General features: G+C 38.8%; 1 protein-coding gene across 2 annotated transcripts in view; it reads right to left on the reverse strand.

Moving 5' to 3' along the window:
• The window catches only part of ANTXR1 (ANTXR cell adhesion molecule 1), a 241,284-nt gene that overhangs the window by 133,742 nt on the left and 85,916 nt on the right, over positions 1-21,626 (reverse strand). For both annotated transcript variants that reach the window (XM_057741035.1, XM_057741034.1), the window contains exon 10: positions 15,795-15,893. In XM_057741035.1, the coding sequence (XP_057597018.1) occupies positions 15,795-15,893 (99 nt within the window). The remainder of the gene's footprint in view (positions 1-15,794; positions 15,894-21,626) is intronic.

Consider the following 21,626-nt stretch of genomic DNA (forward strand, 5'->3'; position numbering starts at 1 on the left):
CCTGTGTCTTCTGAGAGACCCTGACCTACGGTAATGAACCCATGTTCCAGAACCATACGTTCAAATGTGTACATTCCCAGGTTTTGATCTTGGATCAATGTAATTCTTTTCAGATTGGTGAAAAAGTTTCCAGAACGCTTCCCAGCAGTTGGTGACTGTCTAATGGATTTGGGATAAAACCAGGATTAAAATTTATTAGCTAATTCAAACACCAATCACAGTGAATCCTTTCATAGGGCCGATTAAATAACTGAAATACTTTCCAAGTCTTGGCAATCCTTTCTTGATATAAATATTTATTTCTGGCCAAAAGGACAAGAAAAATAACTCTTAGCCTTATCTAGGGGAGCTTGTTGAAACCCTCCAAAAGCTGATGTAAGCTCCAAAGTAGAGTTTACATTCCTACTGTGACAGAATAGTGGAGGTTAGGGCCTGAATGAGCTCACCCTGCTCTTTCTCCCCATGTCCCCTGGGTCTAGGGAGCATTTCTGTGGCATCCCTGAGCCAAGTATAACTGTTCAGCACCAAATTTTCAGCTGGTTGGGGAACGCATCTCTGAATTAAGCCAGAACAGACAAGCTAGAGTTAGACTGAATGTTTCTACCTTTTCACTGACATGAAAAGTAACCAGCTTTTAAAAAAGCTAGACTTTTAAAAAGCTGTGCAAACACCTGAAATAAAATGATACTCAGCAGGACTCCAAGTTGATGCAATTCAACTTGGCTTGAGCTTTCTGGGGCCCTAGCCAGAACGGAGGTGGTTGATTGCTCTACTGGGACTCCTGCAATGAAAATTCACAAATGTGGGGGTCTTACTGCAAAGATAAATGGGATCCATTGCTTAGAGTAGAAAGAAGCTAACATTTATTAGGCATGTATTATGTGTCAGACCCTGGGCTGGAAGGTTTTCATAGATGGGTTAGATAACAAGCCTATGGATTCTTTTTCTTTGTTGCTAGAAGACATTAAACTCTACGTACAGGGACAAAGCAGAGAATCTGAAAGTGGAGAGGGTGGCTGTTACTTGGAAAGGCTGAACAATGGTTCTGAAGCCAGAGCAATGAGAAACAAGAGTCAACACGGAACGGGAAGAGCTACTAGTGAAGCACAGGTGGGTGGAGCCAAATTGGAATAATCCTCAGAACATACACGTCTGCTGTAATGTTCTCTCATGCCCCACTGAAGCCAGAGGGGCGCCTTTACTATGGGCAGCATCAGGCTGGCCACCATCCTTTCCTCAGACATGACCCACACCTGTCTATCCATTCCCTGGCCTGGAGCTGTTGCAAGGTTTCCTTGGAAGCCCTCATGGGCTAGTTACTCTGAAATCAGGTGATGAGCTGGGCCAACAGGTTCCAGGTAAGTTCCCTGGGCTTACCTGGAAAGTTCGAGGTAAGTTCCCTGATTATTTCCCCAGCTCCTGTGTGTTTAGGTATCCAGGATATGCCTTTTGGTTTCCCTCCATGTTCTCTGCAACAGGTTAGAGTAGAAACCACAAGCACTTTAAGAGCCCGGGCCCTGGATTCCCATCACAGCTTGCTACCTACTGGCTATGTAACCCTATCCAGAACCCAGAGTTCTCACCTGCAAGATGGAATAATACTCATTTCATACTCTCCTCATTTAATGAGATGATATGATTAAATGCTCAACACTTAATAAGCACTTGACAAACGTCAAGTATTACCACTAAAGTGGGGGTACTTCCGGGCTCATTGCCTGCGGTGCCTGTAAAGTACAGGATGTGAGGGTGTGCACAAACTGAGGAGGTCTTGCAGAGCTTATCTACTGGGTTGTGTCAGGGCTACATGGTGTAGGTGTGACAAGAAGAGAGTCATCTATCCCAAAAGGATTTCTGGATGTGTATGTCACGCAGGGATCCTCAAATGGGGGCAGTTTTGTCCTTCAGGGGATGAAAGGCAATGTTTGAGACAGTTTTGGTTGTCACACTGGGGGAGGAGTGCTATTGGCATCTAGTGAGTAGAGACCAAGGATGATGCTAAGTATCCTACAACACACGAGGCATCCCTCTCCCCTCAACAAAAAATGATCTGGCCCAAAATGTTGATAGTGCCAAGGTTAGACATTCTGGAATAACGTCTACGATGGCTTTATACCTTTCTTTGACCCACTGTAGAGAGTTCTGTAGATATTCCTGGGTGGTTCACAGCCAGGGTACTGGTAGAATGTCTAGAAAAGTTCAGAGGTGTTAAAAAATTATGGGCAGAGGAGGGAGAGGGAGTAACAGCTTGAAGGAAGAGAGTGTTGCCTGGCAAATTCCTCCATGCAGGCTTTGATGGGTCCAGGTTTGCCTAGTGGTAGTGGCACCTAAGGCACTCTTCTGGGTGTAGCTTTAGAACTGAAATGGGGGCGCTCTAGAAGTGGGACTTAAATTGCTGCTGAGGCTCTGAGCTGACGTGGGTGGGAAGGCTATAGAGTCAGAATACCTTACCTGCAAATACCAGTATAAGACAAAGAGCTGAGTGCAGTCTTGGAAAAAGATGAAGTGGGTTACCTTGAACATTGTGTACATGAGGACCAAGACTATATCATGGCCCCAGAAGGAGAGAAAGTAAAAGGTGAGCGACCATGAGTGCATTCCCAGAGGAGCACAGGGATGGGAGCCGGCAGCCCTGCGAGCCAGCAGCCCTACTGGTCTCTGGACTGTCTTTTGGGGGCTTACACATTCCCCAGTCCCGCACAAGGCTTGACCTCTGTGACTCTGGACTTACCAGCTTTTAGAACTGGTCCTCAGCACAGCTCGTGTGACTTCTCAGGATAGAAATGATTTTCTGCTCCTAATTACTGTTATTTTTAGTAATTATAAAAGTAATACATGGTGAGTGTGAGAAGTCTGAGAAAAACAGAGAAGTATATAAAAAGAATGAAAATCCTTGGCAATCCTAGCTTCCAGTGATAAACATTGTTAATGCTTTGGGGTACACTATTTCAGAAATTTTTCTAAGCATGTTAGTTTTTACATGATTGAAATCATACTGTATACAATGTTGTGGTATTTGGCATTATCTCTATCTGAGGTTAATAGGGACAGATTTAGGTATTGCAAGAAAACCAAATGAAGATAATGGGGCTCAGGGCTCTTGCAAAAATATTTCCTCCTCTCAATAAATCTAGACCAAAATTCTTGACTGTTGACGTTTTATAAAACTTACAAATTATCTTCTAAGCAAAGCATCAACCTTTAAAAAATTTGTAAGCCTGAGGTCAGAAAAGTGGTGCTCTTGAGACAGCTGTAATTTGCTAAAAAGAAATATATTTTTAAAAGCTTTGTTTTCACTTGGTTGGAGACAACTCAGGATTCATGCACAAGGTATGTGCCTCCTGACACATGAAGGCTCTCAGCTGTGCACAATTAGGCTTGGAAGGGTTTACCTTTGGAGTTGGGATTGAGGGGCACGTCTATTAAAAGGGCTAAAGGCTTCCATAAGATTGTGGCCATGAACTATGGCAAATGCTGACTGCTCTTAAAGAACACAAACCTATATAGAAACTTAGAGAAGAGGTGGGGAGGAGACCCCAGGCACATACCTGAGTAACAGTGGATGCCACTACGCTGCTGTGGTATGCAGATTAGGGGCCAGAGCTGAATTGCATGGAGGAGAGATATAGCAGTAGCCTCAGCAGCACCCAACTTTTCCTCTAAATGAGTGTTGAGCAAATATTTAAAGAATGTCAGTTTGAAGGGGGCATAGGTTCTTAGCCTGCCTGGGGTTCCCACAAGTCTGGCCCATCTCTGTGTTAACCACTTTTTCTTCCACTATTCTACTGAAGTGACAAAGGAGCAGTACTATATGAGGAAAGGCACCCCCAAAGTTCAGTCATCTGGTGCTGAATAGAGGGGGTGCCAACTTGCCCCATCAGGACAACAGGGCTGGGGTAACGGCAGTTTCAGGGAAGTTCACAAGCAAATCTCTCCTCCAGCCATGCTTCAAAGAAGCCCATTGTGTGTCAGAGTCCACAAGCAGCTTACAATTTTCACTAGGAAGCAATTGCACACTTGCTAGAACAGGGGCAACGTCAAGTTTGTCTACTGGGCACTGCTGCAGTTAACTTTGGACTGTGTCAACTTGCCCTTGGAAGAAATTCTTTGGCCCCTAAATGAAAATCTTTACCAGTTAATTACTTCTGGTGGCAACTTCTCTTTTATCCCCACCCCATCCCAGATTACTGGCGTTTTTGTCTGACCAAGGAAAACTGCAGTAAATTTCCACTTATCTGTACTTTTGTCTGGATCTGAAAGATAGAAACATGGACTAACACAATCTTTCAGAAACAACTGGGCAAAGCCCAAACTTCTGAAAGCAGGGGCAAAAGGGAAACATGAGCAGATACAGGAAAAGCCTGTGAAGTTTAAGGAAGAAGGACCATCTGGGGAACCAGATGAGATGGCTGCCCTGTGATCCCACAGTCAGCTGCATACACTGACTTTCTAAAGCCTGGGCTTTTTGTTCCCTGGTCCATGGCTTTTTTTCTTGAACCAGAGTTTAAGTCTTGACTCTCTAACATGCTCTGTGACTTTGGGCAAGTAGCTAAATCTCTCTGAGCTGAGGTTTCCTGTCTATACAATGAGGGGGAGCAGTGGGAATTGGGACCTCCAAATCAGGCAAACATCAGAGTATTGTGGGCATGGGATCAGGGGACCCAGGGACCCATGGGGATCTGTGTTTAGGAAGCAGTGTAGAGAAGCGGGTCCAAAGTGCTTCCACCTCTGGCCATCTGGGTGACCTTGGGCACTTCATCTCTGAGTTTCAGTTTCCTTGTCAGCAAAATGGGTTCAAATAACTCCTCCCTCACTGGGCTGCTGTGGGGATGAAAAGAGCTAGTTCAGGAACGCAACTGGCTAGGTGCTCAGCAGTGGTAGCTGCTATCACTTGGTTGAAGCTCCGGGGGGATTCTGATTAAGAATCATGAGAAGAGATTCTCCTTTATATCTCTTAATCCCAAGTTGCACAAAGTGACATTCTATCATCTTCATCTGAAATCAAGCCCCTAAGGGTGCATCCAAATTGCACCAAGTACCTTTGATGATAGATGTAACACTCTAACCAGTGAGAAAGGAAACAATCGGCTTTTGTTTGCGAAGTTTGTGTTCTCCTTCCCTCTGCCCTCCTCCCCATCTGCCACCATAGGTGCATTTCAGTGATCTCCTTAAGGGGCCCACAGAAGCCCCGAGGACCAGATGTTTTCTAAGATACAGTATAGTTTCTAGATAACTGGATGGATTTTTAAAAACAAACACACTGGAACGCCTACATTCGAGTGAGCGCTGTCTCTCATCCCCTTGGGAGGTGAGCCCCTCTTTGGAACTTTTAGAGCTGCTTTCATGACTAATGTTCAGTTTGAAAAGATATCTTCAAAGGGGGCAATGTTTTATCTTTTGAGAGTGAACCAAAAGTAAACCAGAGCCATGCCTTGTGAATAAGATTGAAGATCAAGCACAGAAACAAAATTTTGCATCAAAAAAGAAATGTGCCTATAAAATCAGGAAACTGATTTTTCACATGGCCTTCCAATTGAATTTTAGTAAGTCTGTTAAAAATCAGTTTCTTTTGTTTATAGTCATACCTCATGAGTCTCCATGCAACACCAGGAGAGTTTAGCATGTTTTTCATTATTGTATTAGCAAAAATGTTCATTTTTTATTTACTCTCAGTTAAAATGGATCATTTCTCAGCTCCTACCCCACCGTCTCCTTTTTAGCATTCTAATCTCTCTACATATGGATTTCCAATTGAAAGTGGATCTTTTCTTGGCACAATACACCGAATACTGGAGTAGGAAAAAGTGCAGCCAGAATAAATAAAGTCTGTGAAGATTTCCAAGATATTTTCATGGCCAGGAGTAAATTCAGCCTGGTGATTGGAGGACCAACCAAATACTAAACTTAAGATGCATGCATGGCCTAAATAATTAACATGACTTTTAAAATTATAATTTAAATAATTGTGGTTTTTCTTCTTATTATGGGAGGGACCTATAATTGTAGAAAACTTAGAAAACTTGGACTGACAGAGAAGAAAGTAAAAACCAATAGTGGTCTCATTCAGAGGTAACTACTGTTAACATCTGAATGTGCGTCTTTCAAGTTTCTCTCTCTCTCTGCATATGAATGTACCTGTCTAAAACAGGAATAGCATCAAGGCACCGTCTTACAACTTATTTTTAACATATGAAGCAGTATCTGTTAACATTTTTCCCACATAAGTAACTATTCTTCTTTCCCACAATATTAATTATTTAAGGGTGAAGTACAATTTACATAACAAATTATCTATTGTTAAGCATTTATGTTACCATTTAGATGTTTTGTTTACTTTTCTTTCCTTTTTTTTTTAAAATTTGATTGTGCCAGGTCTTATTTGAGGCATTTGCGACATGCAGTGCGAACTGTTAGTTGCAGCATGCATGTGGGATCTAGTTCCCTGACCAGGGATCAAATCCAGGACCCCCGTGTTGGGAGCTCAGAGTCTTAACCACTGCACCACCAGGGAAGTCCCTGCTTTCTTTCTTTCCTCTCCCTCCCTTCCTTCCTTCCTGGCTTCCATCCCAAATCCCTTCCTTCCTCCCTCCTCTCTCTGTCTCTTCTTTTGCTTTTTGCTATCATTAGCAATATTATGAGGAACATCTTGTAGCTGAGTCTGTGTTAACATTCTCAGTCATTTCCTTTTGAGGAAGGTGAAACTGAAATTCTGGGTCAAAAACGTATAAAAGCAGTTGATTTATTTTAAGAATGGTCTTTCTGGGGAGTTCCCTGGTGGCCTACTGGTTAGGATTTGGGGCTTTCCCTGCCAGGGTGGGTTCAATCCCTGGTCTGGGAACTGAGATCCCCAAAGCCGCGAGGTGCGGTCTTCTCACCAATGATGAATGAAAACACTTCTTGCCCTATATCTTTGCCGATACTGGGCACTGTATTTTTGTTAATCTTTGCCAGTTTGATAGATTATTTTAACTTGCGATTCCTTGATTACAGTGAGCATCTTCCATATGCTTATTTGCCATTATTTTTCTTGTAAAGTTCCTTTTCATACCTTTTACCCATTGATGTGCTCACCTTTTCTACTGATTTTAAGAGCTGTCTATATATTAAGGTTATTGACCCTTTGTTATACGTCTTAGAAAGAATTTAGCATGTTTCCTGTTTCCCTCTAGACTTTTTGGAGAGGGGCGGTTTAAAGAATTAAAAAATATGTATTCAAACCATTCATATTTTCCTTTGTGGTATCTCCTTTCAGAGTTATGCTTCAAAAGTCTGTCTCCACTGGAAAATTATGTAAATATTTATTTTTGTTTCCTTCCAAAACTTCTGTAGCTTCATGTTCACATTTAAATTTTTCATCTGGAATCTGTTTAGATGTAAGGTGTGAGATAAAAATTGAACTGAATTGTTTTTCCGCGGGGCTAGCCAATTGTCTCAATACCATTTTTTGAATAATCCACTCTTTTCCCATCGATTAGAAAGGTCACTTTATTTTATACTAAATTCACAGAAGTGTTTGGCTCTCCTTATGGACTTCATTTCTCCTGTTCCAATGTTCAGTTTCCCTTTTGTGGCACCAGTCATACATCGTTTCAATTACTGCAGCTTTTTCATACATCTTAAAATCAACCAGGGCGAGTTTCCACATTTTTCTTGGCTATTCTTAAATGTTTATTCTTCCATATGCACTTTAGAATTATTTTGTTAACTTCAAGAGCCCCATTGGACTTTTCATTGAGATTGTAGTAAAAGTAAACATTAATTTGAAGACAACCGATGTTTTTACGATCCTCAGTTGCTGCTCCATTGAATAATAGTTATAATGATAAAAATAAATTAATATTAGCAGCCAACACTGATCAACCGCTTGCTGCATGCTCGGCCCTGTTCTGAGCTCTAAATCTTAATCTTACATTGAAACATCATAACAGTCCACCACAGAGGTGCTATTCTTGCCATACTCATTTTACAGACAGAGAAATTGAGGCTTGGAGATGTTAAGTAACTTGCCATGGTCACAAAGCTTTAAGACAGCACCGGGGTTCTTTTCCTGGGTGGTTTGGTTCCAATGTATGTTCTATGCCATAAGCCTATACTGCCTCTCTATTTACTTACGCTTTCTTCACTTCCCTCACAGAGCTGTGTAACTTTCTCCCTATATGTCTTTACAAACTTGGATAAATTAGTTCTTACTAGCTTTTATAGGTTGCTGCTCTGTTTTTCCTGTGATGTTTTCTAATTGGTCATTGCTGGATTTTGGCAAAGCTACTGATTATTATAAGGGAGGTATTTATTTTGAAATCATCCAGTTTCATAACCTTCTTATTAGTATAGTAGTCTGTTGATTCTCTTTAGTTTTTCAGGATGACACAACCATCATTTTAAAGTGATAATATTTGGCTCCTTTTTCCTGTACTTATATCTCTCCTTAGTGTTCCTGCATTACTGTAACACCTATTACAACTGTCTAATACAGGAGTCACCATCCACAGGTGGCTACTGACATTCAAATTAATTAAAATTAAATGAATTTAAAAATTCAGTTCCTCAACTGCACTAGCCACACTTCAAGTCCCCAATAAGCCATATGTGGCTTGTGGCTACCATACTGTCTACCATTTGAGATCACTTTCACCACCACAGAAAGTCCTACTGGACAGTGCTGCTAGACCTTTCAGATGGATGTTAAATAATAATGGTGAACTGCGTTGTGCTGCTTTTTTCTTCCTAACTGTAAAGAGAACACCTCTGTTTAGTGATTTACCGATGCTGAGTTTTGAATTCAAATATCTATATGTATTCTTTATTATGTTAAAGAAGTCTTAACCTAGTCCTAGTTTTCTAAATTATGTATTTTTAAAATCTGGAATGGATAATGAATTTTAATATCTTGGCATCAAAAAATTTTGCTACGTGAGAAGCAAATTCCCTCTCATTCTTTAAAATTGTGTCACTTATCCTGGTCCTTTTTAAATACATTGCTGGATTTTGTTTACCAGTATTTTACTTATATGTTTGTCATCAAAGAAGTTGATTTCCAATATTCTCTACTACTAGTTTCTTGTCCAGTTTTTTAAAAATCAAGATTATATAATTTTCATGAAATGAGTTAAAACACTCTATTTCTTTTCTCTGGAAGAGTATGTTTCAGATATGAGTCATCTGTCCCTCCAAGTCTGGTGAAACTTAGATGAAAAAAATCTGGGTCTGGTGTTTTGGTTGAGGAGTAGGATTTCCTCATATCTCTCTTCTAGTTTACGCATTTCATTTTCATCTGTGTCTAATCACACTGCTTAACCTATCCATTAAGTTATATTTCAGTGAATAAAATTTTTCTGTTCTAAAATTTACACTAGGATCTTTACAAATGTGCCTTAGTTGAATGTTCTTCCCCCTTGGTCTGTTTGACTTGTTAACACACTTTATTTCATTTTTTAATTGAAATTAATTGATATACAATATTGTGTTAGTTTCAGGTATACTACACAGTGGTTTGAATTTGCATACACTATGAAATGAGCACTGTGATAAATCTAGTATCCATCTATTCCCACATAGTCATCACAATATTATTAATCATATTCCTTATGCTGTATACTACATCCCTGTGGCTTATTTATTTTATAACTGGAGGTTTGTATTTCTTAATACCCTTCACTTATTTCATGCCCCAACCTCCCTTCTCTCTGGTAACCACCCATTTTTTTCTCTGCATCTAGAAGTCAGTTTTCATTTTGCTTTGGTTGTTTATTATATTTTTTAGATTCCACATATAACTATGGTATTTGTCTTTCTCTGACTTATTTCACTTACAGTCTAGATCATCCACATTGTCACAAATGGCAAGATTTCACTTTTTTATGGCTGAGAAATATTCATATATATATGTATACATACATATATATAAATATCACATCTTCTTTATCCATTCATCTATAGATGGACACAAGTTGCTTCCACACCTTGGCTATTGTAAATAATGCCACGGTGAACATTGGCATGCACCTATCTTTTCAAATGCGTGTTTTTGTTTTCCTCAGGTAAATACTCAGAAGTGGAATTGCTAGAGATAATATAGTAGTTCCATTTTTAAATTTTTGAGGAATCTCCATACTATCCTCCACAGTGGCTGCACCAATTTACATTCTCACCAACATTGCACAAGGGTTCCCTTTCGCCACATTCTTGCCAACACTTTGTTATCTTTTGATGACAGCCATTCTGACTGACAGGTGTGAGGTGGTATCTCCTTGTGGTTTTGATCTACATTTCCCTGATGATTAGTGATGTTCAGCATCTTTTCATGTGCCTGCTGGCCTCCTGTACGTCTTCTTTGGAAAAATGTCTACTCAGATTCTCTGCCCATTTTTTAACTGGGTTGTTTAATTTCTTCATGTTGACTTGTATGAGTTCTTTGTGTATTTTGAATATGAATCCCTTATTGGTTATCTAGTTTGCAAATATCTTCTCCAGCTCAGTAGGTGGCCTTTCCTTTTGTTGATAGTTTTCTTTGCTGTGTGGATTTGGTGTAGTCCCATTTGTTTATTTTTACTTTTGTTTCTCTTGCCTGAGGAGACAGATCCAAAAAAATATTGCTAAGACAGATGTCAAACAGCATACTGCCTATGTTTTCTTCTAGTTTTACGGTTTCCAGCCTTACATTTAAGTCTTTAATCCATTTTTGAGTTTACTTTTGCATATGGTGTGACAAAGTGGTCCAGATTGATTCTATTGCACATAGCAGTACAGTTTTCCCAACATAACTTATTGAGGAGGCTGTATTTCCCCATTATATACTCTTGACTACTCTGTTGTAGACTAACTGACCATATAAGCACATGCTTATTTCTGGGCTCTCCATTCTGTTCCATTGATCTATGTGTTTGTTTTCATGCCAGCACCATACTTCTTTGATTACTGTAGCTTTGTAGTATAGCTTGAAATCAGGGAGTGTAACAACTCTAACTTTGTTCTTCCTTCTCAAGATTGCTTTGGCTATTTATTTGGGGTATTTTGTGTTTCCATACAAGTTTTAGAGTTATTTGTTCTAGTTCTGTGATAAATGCCATTGGTGTTTTGATGGGGATTGCACTGGATCTGTAGACTGCCTTGGGTAGTTTAGTCATTTTAACAATATTGATTCTTCCAACCCATGAGCACAAAATATTTTTCCATTTGTTTTGTCATCTTCAATTTCTTTCATCAATCTCTTACAGTTTTCAGAGTACACATCTTTCCCCTCTTTGATCAGATTTATTCTTAGGTATTTTATTCCTTTTTGATATGATGGTACATGTGATTGTTTTCTTAATTTCTCTTTATGTTAGTTCATAATTAGCACTTGGAAATACAACATATTTCTGTATATTGCTTTTGTATCCTACAACCTTTCTGAACTCATTTTAGTTCAAATGGTTTTTGGCAGCGTCTTTAGAATTTTCTATGTGTAGAACCATATCATATGCAAACAGTGACAGTTTTACTTCTTCCTTTCCAGTTTGGATTCCTTTTATTTTTTTTTTCTTTTTTGATTGTTGTGGCTATGATTTCAAATTCCATGTTGAATAAAAGTGGCAGGAGTGGGATCCTTGATTCTTGTTCCTGATCTTACAGAAAATGCTTTCAGCTTTGCACCATTGATTATGATGTTGCCTGTGGGTGTGTCATACATGGCCTTTGTTATGTTGAAGTATGTTCCCTCTATGCCCACTTTCTGGAGAGTTTGTATCATAAAAGGATGTTGAATTTTGTCAAAAGTTTTTTCTGCATCTATTGAGATGATCATATAGTTTTTATTCTTCAATTTGTTAATGGATGTATTATGTTGGTTGATTTGTAGATATTGAATCATCCTTGCACTCCTGGGATAAATCCTACTTGATCATGGTGTATGATCCTTTTAATATATTGTTGAATTCAGTTTGCTAATATTTTATTGAGGGTGTTTGCAATTGTGTTCATTAGTGATATTGATCTATAATTATTTTTAGTGGTATCTTTGTCTGATTTTGGTATTGGGGTGATGTTGGCCTTGTAGAATGAGTTCAGAAGCATTCCTTCATCTTTTTTTTTGCGGAGGGGCTATAGTTTGAGAAGGATAGATTTTAACTCTTCTTTGAAGTTTGGTAGAAATTTCCTTGTGAAACTATGTGGCCCTAGATTTTTATTTGGTGGAAGTTTTTTAAAGTAATGATTCAGTTTCATTACTGGTAATTATTGGTCTGTTCATATTTTCTATTTCTTCCTGATTCAGTCTTGGGAGACTGCACATTTCCAGGAATTTGTCCATTTCTTGTAGGTTGTCCATTTTATTGGCATATAATTATTTGTAGTAATCGCTTATAATCATTTGTATTTCTCTGGTGTCAGTTGTAACTTCTCTTTCATTTCTGGATTTTATTTATTTGGATCCTCTCTCTTTTTTTCTTGATGAGTTTGGCTAAAAGTTTATCAATTTTGTCTATCTTTTCAAAGAACCAGCTCTTATTTTCATTAATTTTTTCTATTGCTTTTTAATTCTCTATTTTGTTTATTCCCACTCTGATCTTTATTTCTTTCCTTCTAACAACTTTGGGTTTTGTTTGTTCTTATTTTTCTAGTCTCTTTAGGTGTGAGGTTAGATTGTTTATTTGAGATGTTTTCTTGTTTTCACACACTTTGTGTTTATTTTACATTCTCTTTCAAATTGCTCTCTAGTCTTCTTGCTTGTTCCCCTTTTACTGTCATCTATCATCATATGATTTATCACTTGGTGCTGTGAGCCTATCTTCAGAGGGGGTTATGGCTTCAGGAGTGGTATAGGTTGGACTGGATGTATACTGCCTCTGCCAGGGCCATAGGGATCAGGATGGCCATGGGCACATTCTGGGGTTAGTTTCCTGACTTGGTGCTTCTGTATTATGTGGTTGGTAAAACATCTTACCTTTATTCCCCTGCCTGCTTTCTTGAATCACTGAGCAGCTTTCCATTCCCCATTTAATGTGTGGTACAGCCCTTGGAGCCTGATTTCTACAGGGGGCTTTGATTTTGCCTGTTTGCCTTGCTGGTGTTCTGTATCTGCATCAGTACCAAGGTCATAGCCCAAAGACCCCTCAAGCCTGCAACCCCCACAGCTTTGCTTCCTGCTTAGATTTTGCATTCTCTTTTTGTTTCCTGTACCTGGGGGTTTCCTCCTCATTCCTTTGAGCAAGGCCACATGCCACAGTTTTTAAAATTATATTTTATGAAGAATTTTGGATCTATTATATTGATCAGACACTGGTCCAAAATTGTTTTAGATTTCTAAGTGGTTGATTTGTTTATTTTTAAGCAAAGGAAAGGAAAGTAGGAGAGACATAGTTATTAACCTATGCTTTTTACTTTCTGGTTATGTTTACCATCTAAGAATATATTTAAAAAATTTCAACATTTTAGCATTAACATGTTGGTGTTTTATTTGTGTCTTAGTGCGATAATGTTAAAGGGTATTTACAGCCTCTTAAAAAGGTATATAGATCTGCTTGATAGCTTTAATTTTTTATTATTCATCCAAAGACTTGGAAAGTCATGTTAATAAATCCCACTATAAATGTAATTTTTCAATTTGTTATTTTTAACTGCTTTTCTTTATATAATCTGCTACAAATTATTACTGTTGAAAACTCAAAGATTTATATCATAACAGCCATAGCTTCATTATTGAGCCTTCAGTTAGTCTTTTTATGATTAATAAGGGCACTTCTATTCTCTTTTTTTGTTATAAAATGTAATACAGTATTTAGGAAAAAATCTTGAAAGAGGAAGTATATACTATAAAAATGAAAACAGCATTTTAAAACTTGCATGTAGAGGTGGGAAAGGAGAATGGGAAAAGTAAAAGAATCTAGAATATATTTTATGGGGACAACTCAATGAGATACTTACATTCATAAGGTTGATAGAAAAATGTAGAATTGAATATGTTGCATTTAAAATTTATTTATCTTTTCTGTCCTCCATAGTTTCTTGTTCATATTATTTACTGACTGTAAATGAACAGATGAATTAATAAATGAAAGACAATTTTTTTTTTCAAATTCCGATATTTTCCCCTTAGCTAGTATATTTTTAATAACTGTTTGAGTTCAGGAGTGTTACTTGCAGCATATAATATGGTTGAATCACTGCCTTTCTTTTTTCTAAACTTGTGTTGGAAGCACAGTTAGGTTTGTGGTTTAAGCTAAATCCCTACTCCAACAGCCTTTATTTCTTTTTGATTATGAATCAGGTGGAGAGCCTCTGCAGGTGTTTGCAAGTTTATATTAAGAAAGGAAGAGAAGCTAGTTTTCCAAGAAATAGTTTCATGGAGAAGCTGGAAAATATGCATTCAAAATGTCACTCGACAAATCCATAGTAATTGCATTTTTTGTTATCTTACTACAGCATCTCTGCATATCTTTTCAAGCAAGGGCAATGCTACACCCCATGTCCATTCATGTTCAGAGAGGGGTTGGGTCCAAAGGCTTCCTTGTCTGGAAAGCCTTCTTTGGAAGGTGTTGATGTCTTCTGAGTTTAACCCTCAGGAGTTTCTGATCTTAGATTTAAGATTCTGGTTAAGGAGGAAGGGAAGGTGGACTTGAATGACATTGCAAATCAAAGGGGTGAAAAAGAAAGGACTCTGTAGAAGGCTCACGTCCAACTTTCATACAGTGACTTCTTGGAGATACTTCAAAATGTTTTCAAATAGCATGTACTTTTTGGATACGTGAGGGTGTTTCCAAGTACCAAGAAAAAAATAACTGAATGTTTCAAATCTTTGGAATTATTCCAAATTCAGAAATTCCAGGTGTTTGTAAAGAAGCCATTGTACATCTGTGTTAAAATATTCAAGTGGGTTTTACGATGCTAAAGAGGGAAAAAGGCATACCTTCAATGGTTCTTTTCTAAAAACAGGATAGTAGCTACTCCTTAGCTATCAGGAGGACAAAACTAGTGTGAATGGTTAGTCAATAAACGTGAGTATGCTCTCCATCCTCTTTGCTTTTTCTATCTCTCTGACTGTTGTGGCAAAAAGATGTGAGGTATTTAAAAGGTCACAGCACTATAGAAAATACAGTATATTATTACTGTTTATCGCTGCAGATACTGAACCAGTAAGTATCTGTGTGATGAATGCCAGATGTAAATAAGCAAGGCTCCTGGCCATCTGTCTTCCCATAATCCGTCTCCCCCATCTTTCCTGGACAGCGATCTGAATCACATGTCTTTAAATTAAGAACTTGCCTGCTACAAATGTCTTGGGAATGTGCCAGTGTTATGATAATTCTTTTTTCTCATGAAACGCACTTAGTTTTACTTCCATATTCCTGTATTTCAGGTCAGGTATTCACCCTGATGAGAGTTTTTTGGCAACTCCAAAGCAAGAATCATACAGATTGGACAAAATTTGAGAATCTACACATGCAAGCCTAACAGTTTGGCTTTTAGTTTATTCAGAATTAATAAATGTAGACCATTGATTTTTCCCTCTTGTGCTTGAGAGTCTCTAATACCTTGTTAAGGAACATCAAGCTTTGTAAGCCCTAACCAGCCAGGGCCGGCACTGCCAGCTGAGAGTTTTGAACTTGGTACAAACGCTAGTGGACTGGAAAACAATTGCCTGCTGCCTCTCCTGAGGGCAGCAAGGGCGCCGCAGGGGCTAGCGATGCCCTTGCTGGAGGCCTTTCCTGCAGGGAAGACCCTTCTCTGCAGTTTCCTGTGTGGCCTTGCAGGAAGATGGGGCCAGGGATTCCCTTCCTCGAAGTAGGTGGCAGAACCCCCCAAACTCCGCGAGAACTTACTGAGCGTGACTGACTCGTTAATCTTGAAGCTGCAGAGGACCCTGTCCACGTTGCGGGCGTGTCGGAAGCCATTGCCTCTCACGACTACTTGAAATGATTCTGAAACAGAGAATAATGACAAGATGACTTCATTGACTGCAGACCGTTAACCTTAAGTTTCCCATCTGCCCTGATTTAGCGCATTTGTAAACTATTCCACCAGGCTTAAAATATTCAAAAATCAGTTCAAGCTGGGAAACAGAAGCATACATGTGGGAGCTTTTTACCACGTATTCCCTACCTCCTCACTAGTTGTCCGCCAGGAAGGCAGAGAAATTCTTACTTTGAATTCCCACCTTGCCTTTGTCTTTACTGTTCCTCCTACCTAGAATGCCATCCTCCTATCTGTCTCCTGCAAACCTTACTTCTCTCTCCTGTCCCGGCAGTTTTAAAACCTGTGATCTCTGCCACCAGAGGGCCACAGGGGACGGGCTCTCCACTTCTTCAATCCTCTTGTGTTTCTTTTACATATTGGATGCACAGGAAAGGATTTCTTAGAACTCAAGGTGCCTAGCATTTTTGAAAACCACTGCCTTCTGGCATGCACAGTCCGTCCTGAATAGCATTGCATGTGATTACGTACTGTCTGGTGTTGTTCTTTTGTCTTTTCGTCCACAACTAGAAAAACATTCCTTTACGTTCAGGAATTGTTTGATGTGGCTTCAGCTCTCCTGTCTCTGCAGGGCATACAGTAGGAGCACCTAGTGCTATGCAGGAATAATTGTACTCAGCAGGGAATCGATGTCTTGCTTAGGGGTGGCCGGTTGTCAAGCATTTCCTGTTTGAACTACATTGGCTTCTAGCACACTTACTACTCTCTTCTCTGGGAATAGATGAGATGTGGGTCTCTAGCCCTGCATGTTAATTTCATGTTGGCATAACTCATGTTGAATTAACATGTTAATAAAATCTTTATAAAGTAAAAATAATGATCCTCTATACTAGTCTTACTAAGGGGAAAACCCAGCTAATTAATTCATTAAATGTTTAGGAATACTTGCTTAAGTTTGATGGTAACAAAAAGCCAATGCTCCATTTTCTTTGAGTATCCTTCTGTGTATAAAAATTGGAGCTTGGGATAAGGCTGTGTGGCATATAAAAAAAGAAAAAGACTAAAAGTTAGAGGTAAAAATGCAGTATTTGTGAAAGCAGATCTGGAAGTGTAAATTGCTATCCAAATGGAGATTTTTATTGGAGGAAGGATGGAATTAAAGGACTAGCATATGGGACTCTTCCAAACTTTAATAAATGTCATGAATGTATGTCACCTTCATTCCCAGGAAACTAATTTAGAGATCATATTTGCCAAGCGAATCATAACTGATCTCAGTTGCTCCCTCTTTGTGTGCCAGGCTGAGTGCTAAGTGTTGTATATGTTTGCGCCATTTAAACCTCACCATAGGAAGGGACAAACGAGAAAACCAAGCTTAGTGAGGTTAACTAACTGGTCCAAGATCGCATGGCTGGTAGCTGTCAGAATCAGAACTGGGATGGAGGTGTGTCAAGTATCAAATGCCACGCCCTCAGAACTCGGCCATCATGCTCTTTACTATTCAGTTGCTGAAATGAATCCTCAATGTCTTGTGATAGATGACTCATTTAGAGATCGACACTGTGATTTTTTTAAAAGCTTATTTTATTTTTGTTTTAGACAGGTTTGCCTGTTTTGCAGAAAAGTGGAGCTGGCCTGGTTGGGAAGCAGGAAACCAAAACCGAAATAAAGGAACCTGGAGGCACTAAGTGTGCCACAAAGAGAAGGTCGGAACAGAATGCTGTTTAGAGGTATAGATGACCTTCACTGTAAGGAAATTGAGATTTTTGACAGTGTAAATGACTTGCCCAAGATCATGTAATTTGTAACTGATATGCAGCAAAACTGGGATTTGTACCCAGTATTCACTGCCTTAGTTTTGAACTATATTAAGGTCATGGGTAAATGGTTTTTCAGGACCATAGTCCTATGAATATTAAGCATTTAGATATGCATGTTGATGCATATATACGATCGCTACGTGTAGAAGGATGGACTAACTAATTTTCTTTAGATGTCTTCCTGGCATGTGATTGATGACAGAGTTGGTTCAACAAGCATTCTATTAAGTGTCAAGCATTGTGGAAGAACCTTATTGTATTTTATTCACTCAATTTAGCCTATAGAAACTCATTTCTGTTTTTAGTCTGAATGCTAGACATTCAGAAATCTGCTATTGGATGTTTTTGCTGATTCAAAATGTTTTCTGCCTCACTGCTGTGCCTACTTCTCTTGTTTCCTCAAAGGTCAATGGAAGGAGAGAAGGCTCTGGAAACACAGGCCACGTGCCAAGCTCTCTTCTCTAAGGTCAGGTCCTAGCATTACCAGTTCTGCTGCTGAGTCCTCTGTAAAAGAGGATGCCTGCATGGCTGCTTGGCCCGCACTTAGGGTGTTAGGAAGAAAGACAGCAGAAATCCATGAAGGGCCCTGGCGGAAACCAAACAATTTAACCCCCGAGGCCTGGGGAACAGATGGAGGAAATGATGCTCTGGGAGACGAGCTTCCACTCTGCCTGGTACAGTTTCTGTTAGGATGCACATTTGGCCTCCAGAAGAGCCTGAGTATCTGACCCAGCAGCCCGACTGGAATGTCAGCCCTTCACACGTAGAAGTTATGTAACAAAACCCTGTCAAGTGAATTTGCCAGCGAGAACCAGGACACACCACAACCAGGACATATTGATTTAATGCAATCTGTTCACAAAGCCCTGAAATCTCACAATATGTACATCTAAGTGTTTTTAGGCAGCATGCATGTTGGGTCACAGCTCTTACAAGAAGTGCCTAGGGATTGGAGGGTTTTAGGGAGGAATTTCTACTTGGAAATTATTTTTTACCTAATCTTTTGAGATACTTTATTCTTTAAGTTATCTTTAAGATACATGTTTATTATGATTCTTCTGTCAATTCATTCTCAATTATAATTTATGCTTCCTGATGGGAGAGACCATCATATCTATTTCTTTAGAATTTTTGGCTGTGCCTAACCCAGGGCTGAGTCAGTCTCAGCATAAGCTCATTTAATGAATAAATACATGACATCTCGGTATAGAAAGGGAATAAGGGGAGGAGAAAGTGGTCATTTATTCAGGTACCAGTCAGATCTAATCCTGTTTATTTCCTGAGGCTTAGTAGGGTCCCTGAAGGAACAGATGCTCAACATCGGTAGTTATTAGGGAAAGGCAAATCAAACCACTCCAAATTCACTAGAATGACTATAATAAAAGAGATGGACAATAGCAAGTGTTGGTGAAGAAATTAGAAGCCTCATACATTGCTGGTGGGAGTGTAAATTGGTGCAGCTGCTTTGTAAAGTAGTTTGGCAGTTCTTCAAAAAGTTAAACACAGAATTACCGTAAGACCCAGAAATCTCATCCCTGGGTATATACTCAAGAGAACTGAAAATGTATGTCTACATAAAAACTTGTACACATATGTTCACAGTAGCATTATTCATAATAGCCAAAAAGTAGAAACAACCCAAGAATTCATCAAATGATGAATATGATATTCATACAATGGAAATTATTTACACATTAAATAGTAACCAAGTTCTGACACATGCTATGACATGGATGAATCTTGAAAACATGATGCCACGTGAAAGAAGCCAGACATGAAAGGTCACATATTGTATGATTCCATTCCATTTCATTTCCATGTGAATAGTGCAGATTAGCAAATTCAAAGAGACAGAAAATCGACTGGCCAGGGCTGGGGAGAGGAAGGAATGGGGCGTGATCACTTAATGGGTACAGGGTTTCTTTTTAGGATGATGAACATATACTGGAATTAGATAGTGGCTATGGTTGTACAACTTTGTGAGTATATTAAACATTACTGAATTATACTCTTTGAAATGGTGAATTTTAGGATATGTGAATTATAGCTCAATTTTAAAAAAGAAAAGAAGGTCAGTGAAGAGTTTGATAAACTTTTTCTGTTTTCTCCTTTTCTTTTTCTGGAAATGTGGACACATAGTTTTGTGATGACCTCAATAAAGATCACTTATCAATCACTGTATCTGAAAATGAGACATCTGTATATTCACCATTTGTCCTGTTTACCTAAGACTTTTGTACAAAATTATTGTTAGTGATATTTCCATCTTGTGAGTTAGTTTGAATTTGCTTTCCTATTAAATGCTTATTGTGACATGTAACATCTAAAATATAATATAGAGCTGGAAGTGTATTAAGTGTTTTCTGATGCCTAAATTACTCTATTAGGTTTTTATTTACAGCTATTTACTTATAAGAGTTTTAATGAGGTGTAATTGACATACAGCAAGTTGCATGTGAGGTGTATAATTTGATACGTGTTGACATAGGTATACAATCATGGGGTGATACCACAAACAAGATGGTGAGCACATCCACCACCCCCAGAAATTTCCATGTGCCCCTTTGTAATCTCTTCCTCCTGTCCTGCCCCACACCATGCAAGCACTGATCTGCTCCCTGTTGTTGTAGATTAGTTTGCATTCTCTAGAATTTTATGAAAATGGAACCATACGGTAAGTATTTCTTTTTTTGGTCTGGCTTCTTTTACTCAGCATAATTATTTTAAGACTCATTCATAATTATTTTGAGGTTTATACATGGTCTATTCCCTCTTATTGCTGAGTATTATTCATTCCGTGAAAACCACAGTTTGTTTATCCATTTATGTGTTGATGAACATTTGAGTTGTTCACAGTTTTTGGCTCTTAAAAATAGAGTACTTATAAATATTGTGTATAATTCTCTGTCAGAACATAGATTCCTTTTTTTTTTTCCCTTGGGTAAATACCTAAAGGTAGAATGGCTAGGTCACATGGTAGGTGTATATGTAATGTTTTGAGAGATTGTCAGAACTGTTTTCCAAAGTGATTGTACCATTTTGCATTTCCACCAACAATATATGAGAGTCCTTCCTTTAAACAGAAATATCTTTAAATGAAAAAGAAGACCAAGCAGAGGATTAAAGAATTGATTCAAAAGAGGTTCCTATGGGCCAGGCATGAGCTCTGTGAAAAACAATGAAAAGAGAAAGAAATGAAACCACTTTCTGATGTTGTTTAAATGTGTCTGGTTTAAGCATCTAATTTCTAAATGGTAAACACGCTGCCTAAAAGCACCTTCCTTTGCGCTCACTCACCCAGTTTTATTACAAACAATGGGAAACAACAGAGTAGGAATAATACAGTTGCTTCTGAAATGACCATGTAAGTAGCTAATGATAACCTCCTTCCATTTCAAATGTAGAACAGTTGGCAGGTTACACACAATTCCAATTAGTTCCTTCCTGGAGTGCTTACATAGAACACAGTGAGCTATTCAAGTCTGAGGCTAACATTGTGGGACCAGAGGAAAATTGTGTTTAGGCAAAAGGATGCATTTCCTAAAGAGGAGCTAAACTAGGCAAGGCCAATCTAACAGTGGGTCAATTCCCCTAATTACAAAGAGGCTAATCTGCAAAAATATTCAATTAGGAACTTTAAAACAGTCTATATTGGAAGGGGAGCAGAATTATTTAAATGCAGGTCATGTCAAAGGTGTTATAAAGGCTCTCCTCAGAGCAGGTGACTTCTTGCATGTTTCAGAATAAGAACTGTAAATACAGTGACATAAGCACCATACCAAATGGCAACCAGATGCTTGACTTGGGTATTGGGGTCACAGTGGGGGGTATTGGAGTCACAGTGGGGAGTAGTGGGGAACATGGTGAATTGGAAAGAGTACATGCTTCTTTTAAAAGGAAGTTATTCAGTCTCTAACAATC

The sequence above is a fragment of the Hippopotamus amphibius genome, chromosome 7 (assembly GCF_030028045.1).
Source record: "Hippopotamus amphibius kiboko isolate mHipAmp2 chromosome 7, mHipAmp2.hap2, whole genome shotgun sequence".
In the NCBI taxonomy this organism is placed as follows: domain Eukaryota; kingdom Metazoa; phylum Chordata; class Mammalia; order Artiodactyla; family Hippopotamidae; genus Hippopotamus; species Hippopotamus amphibius.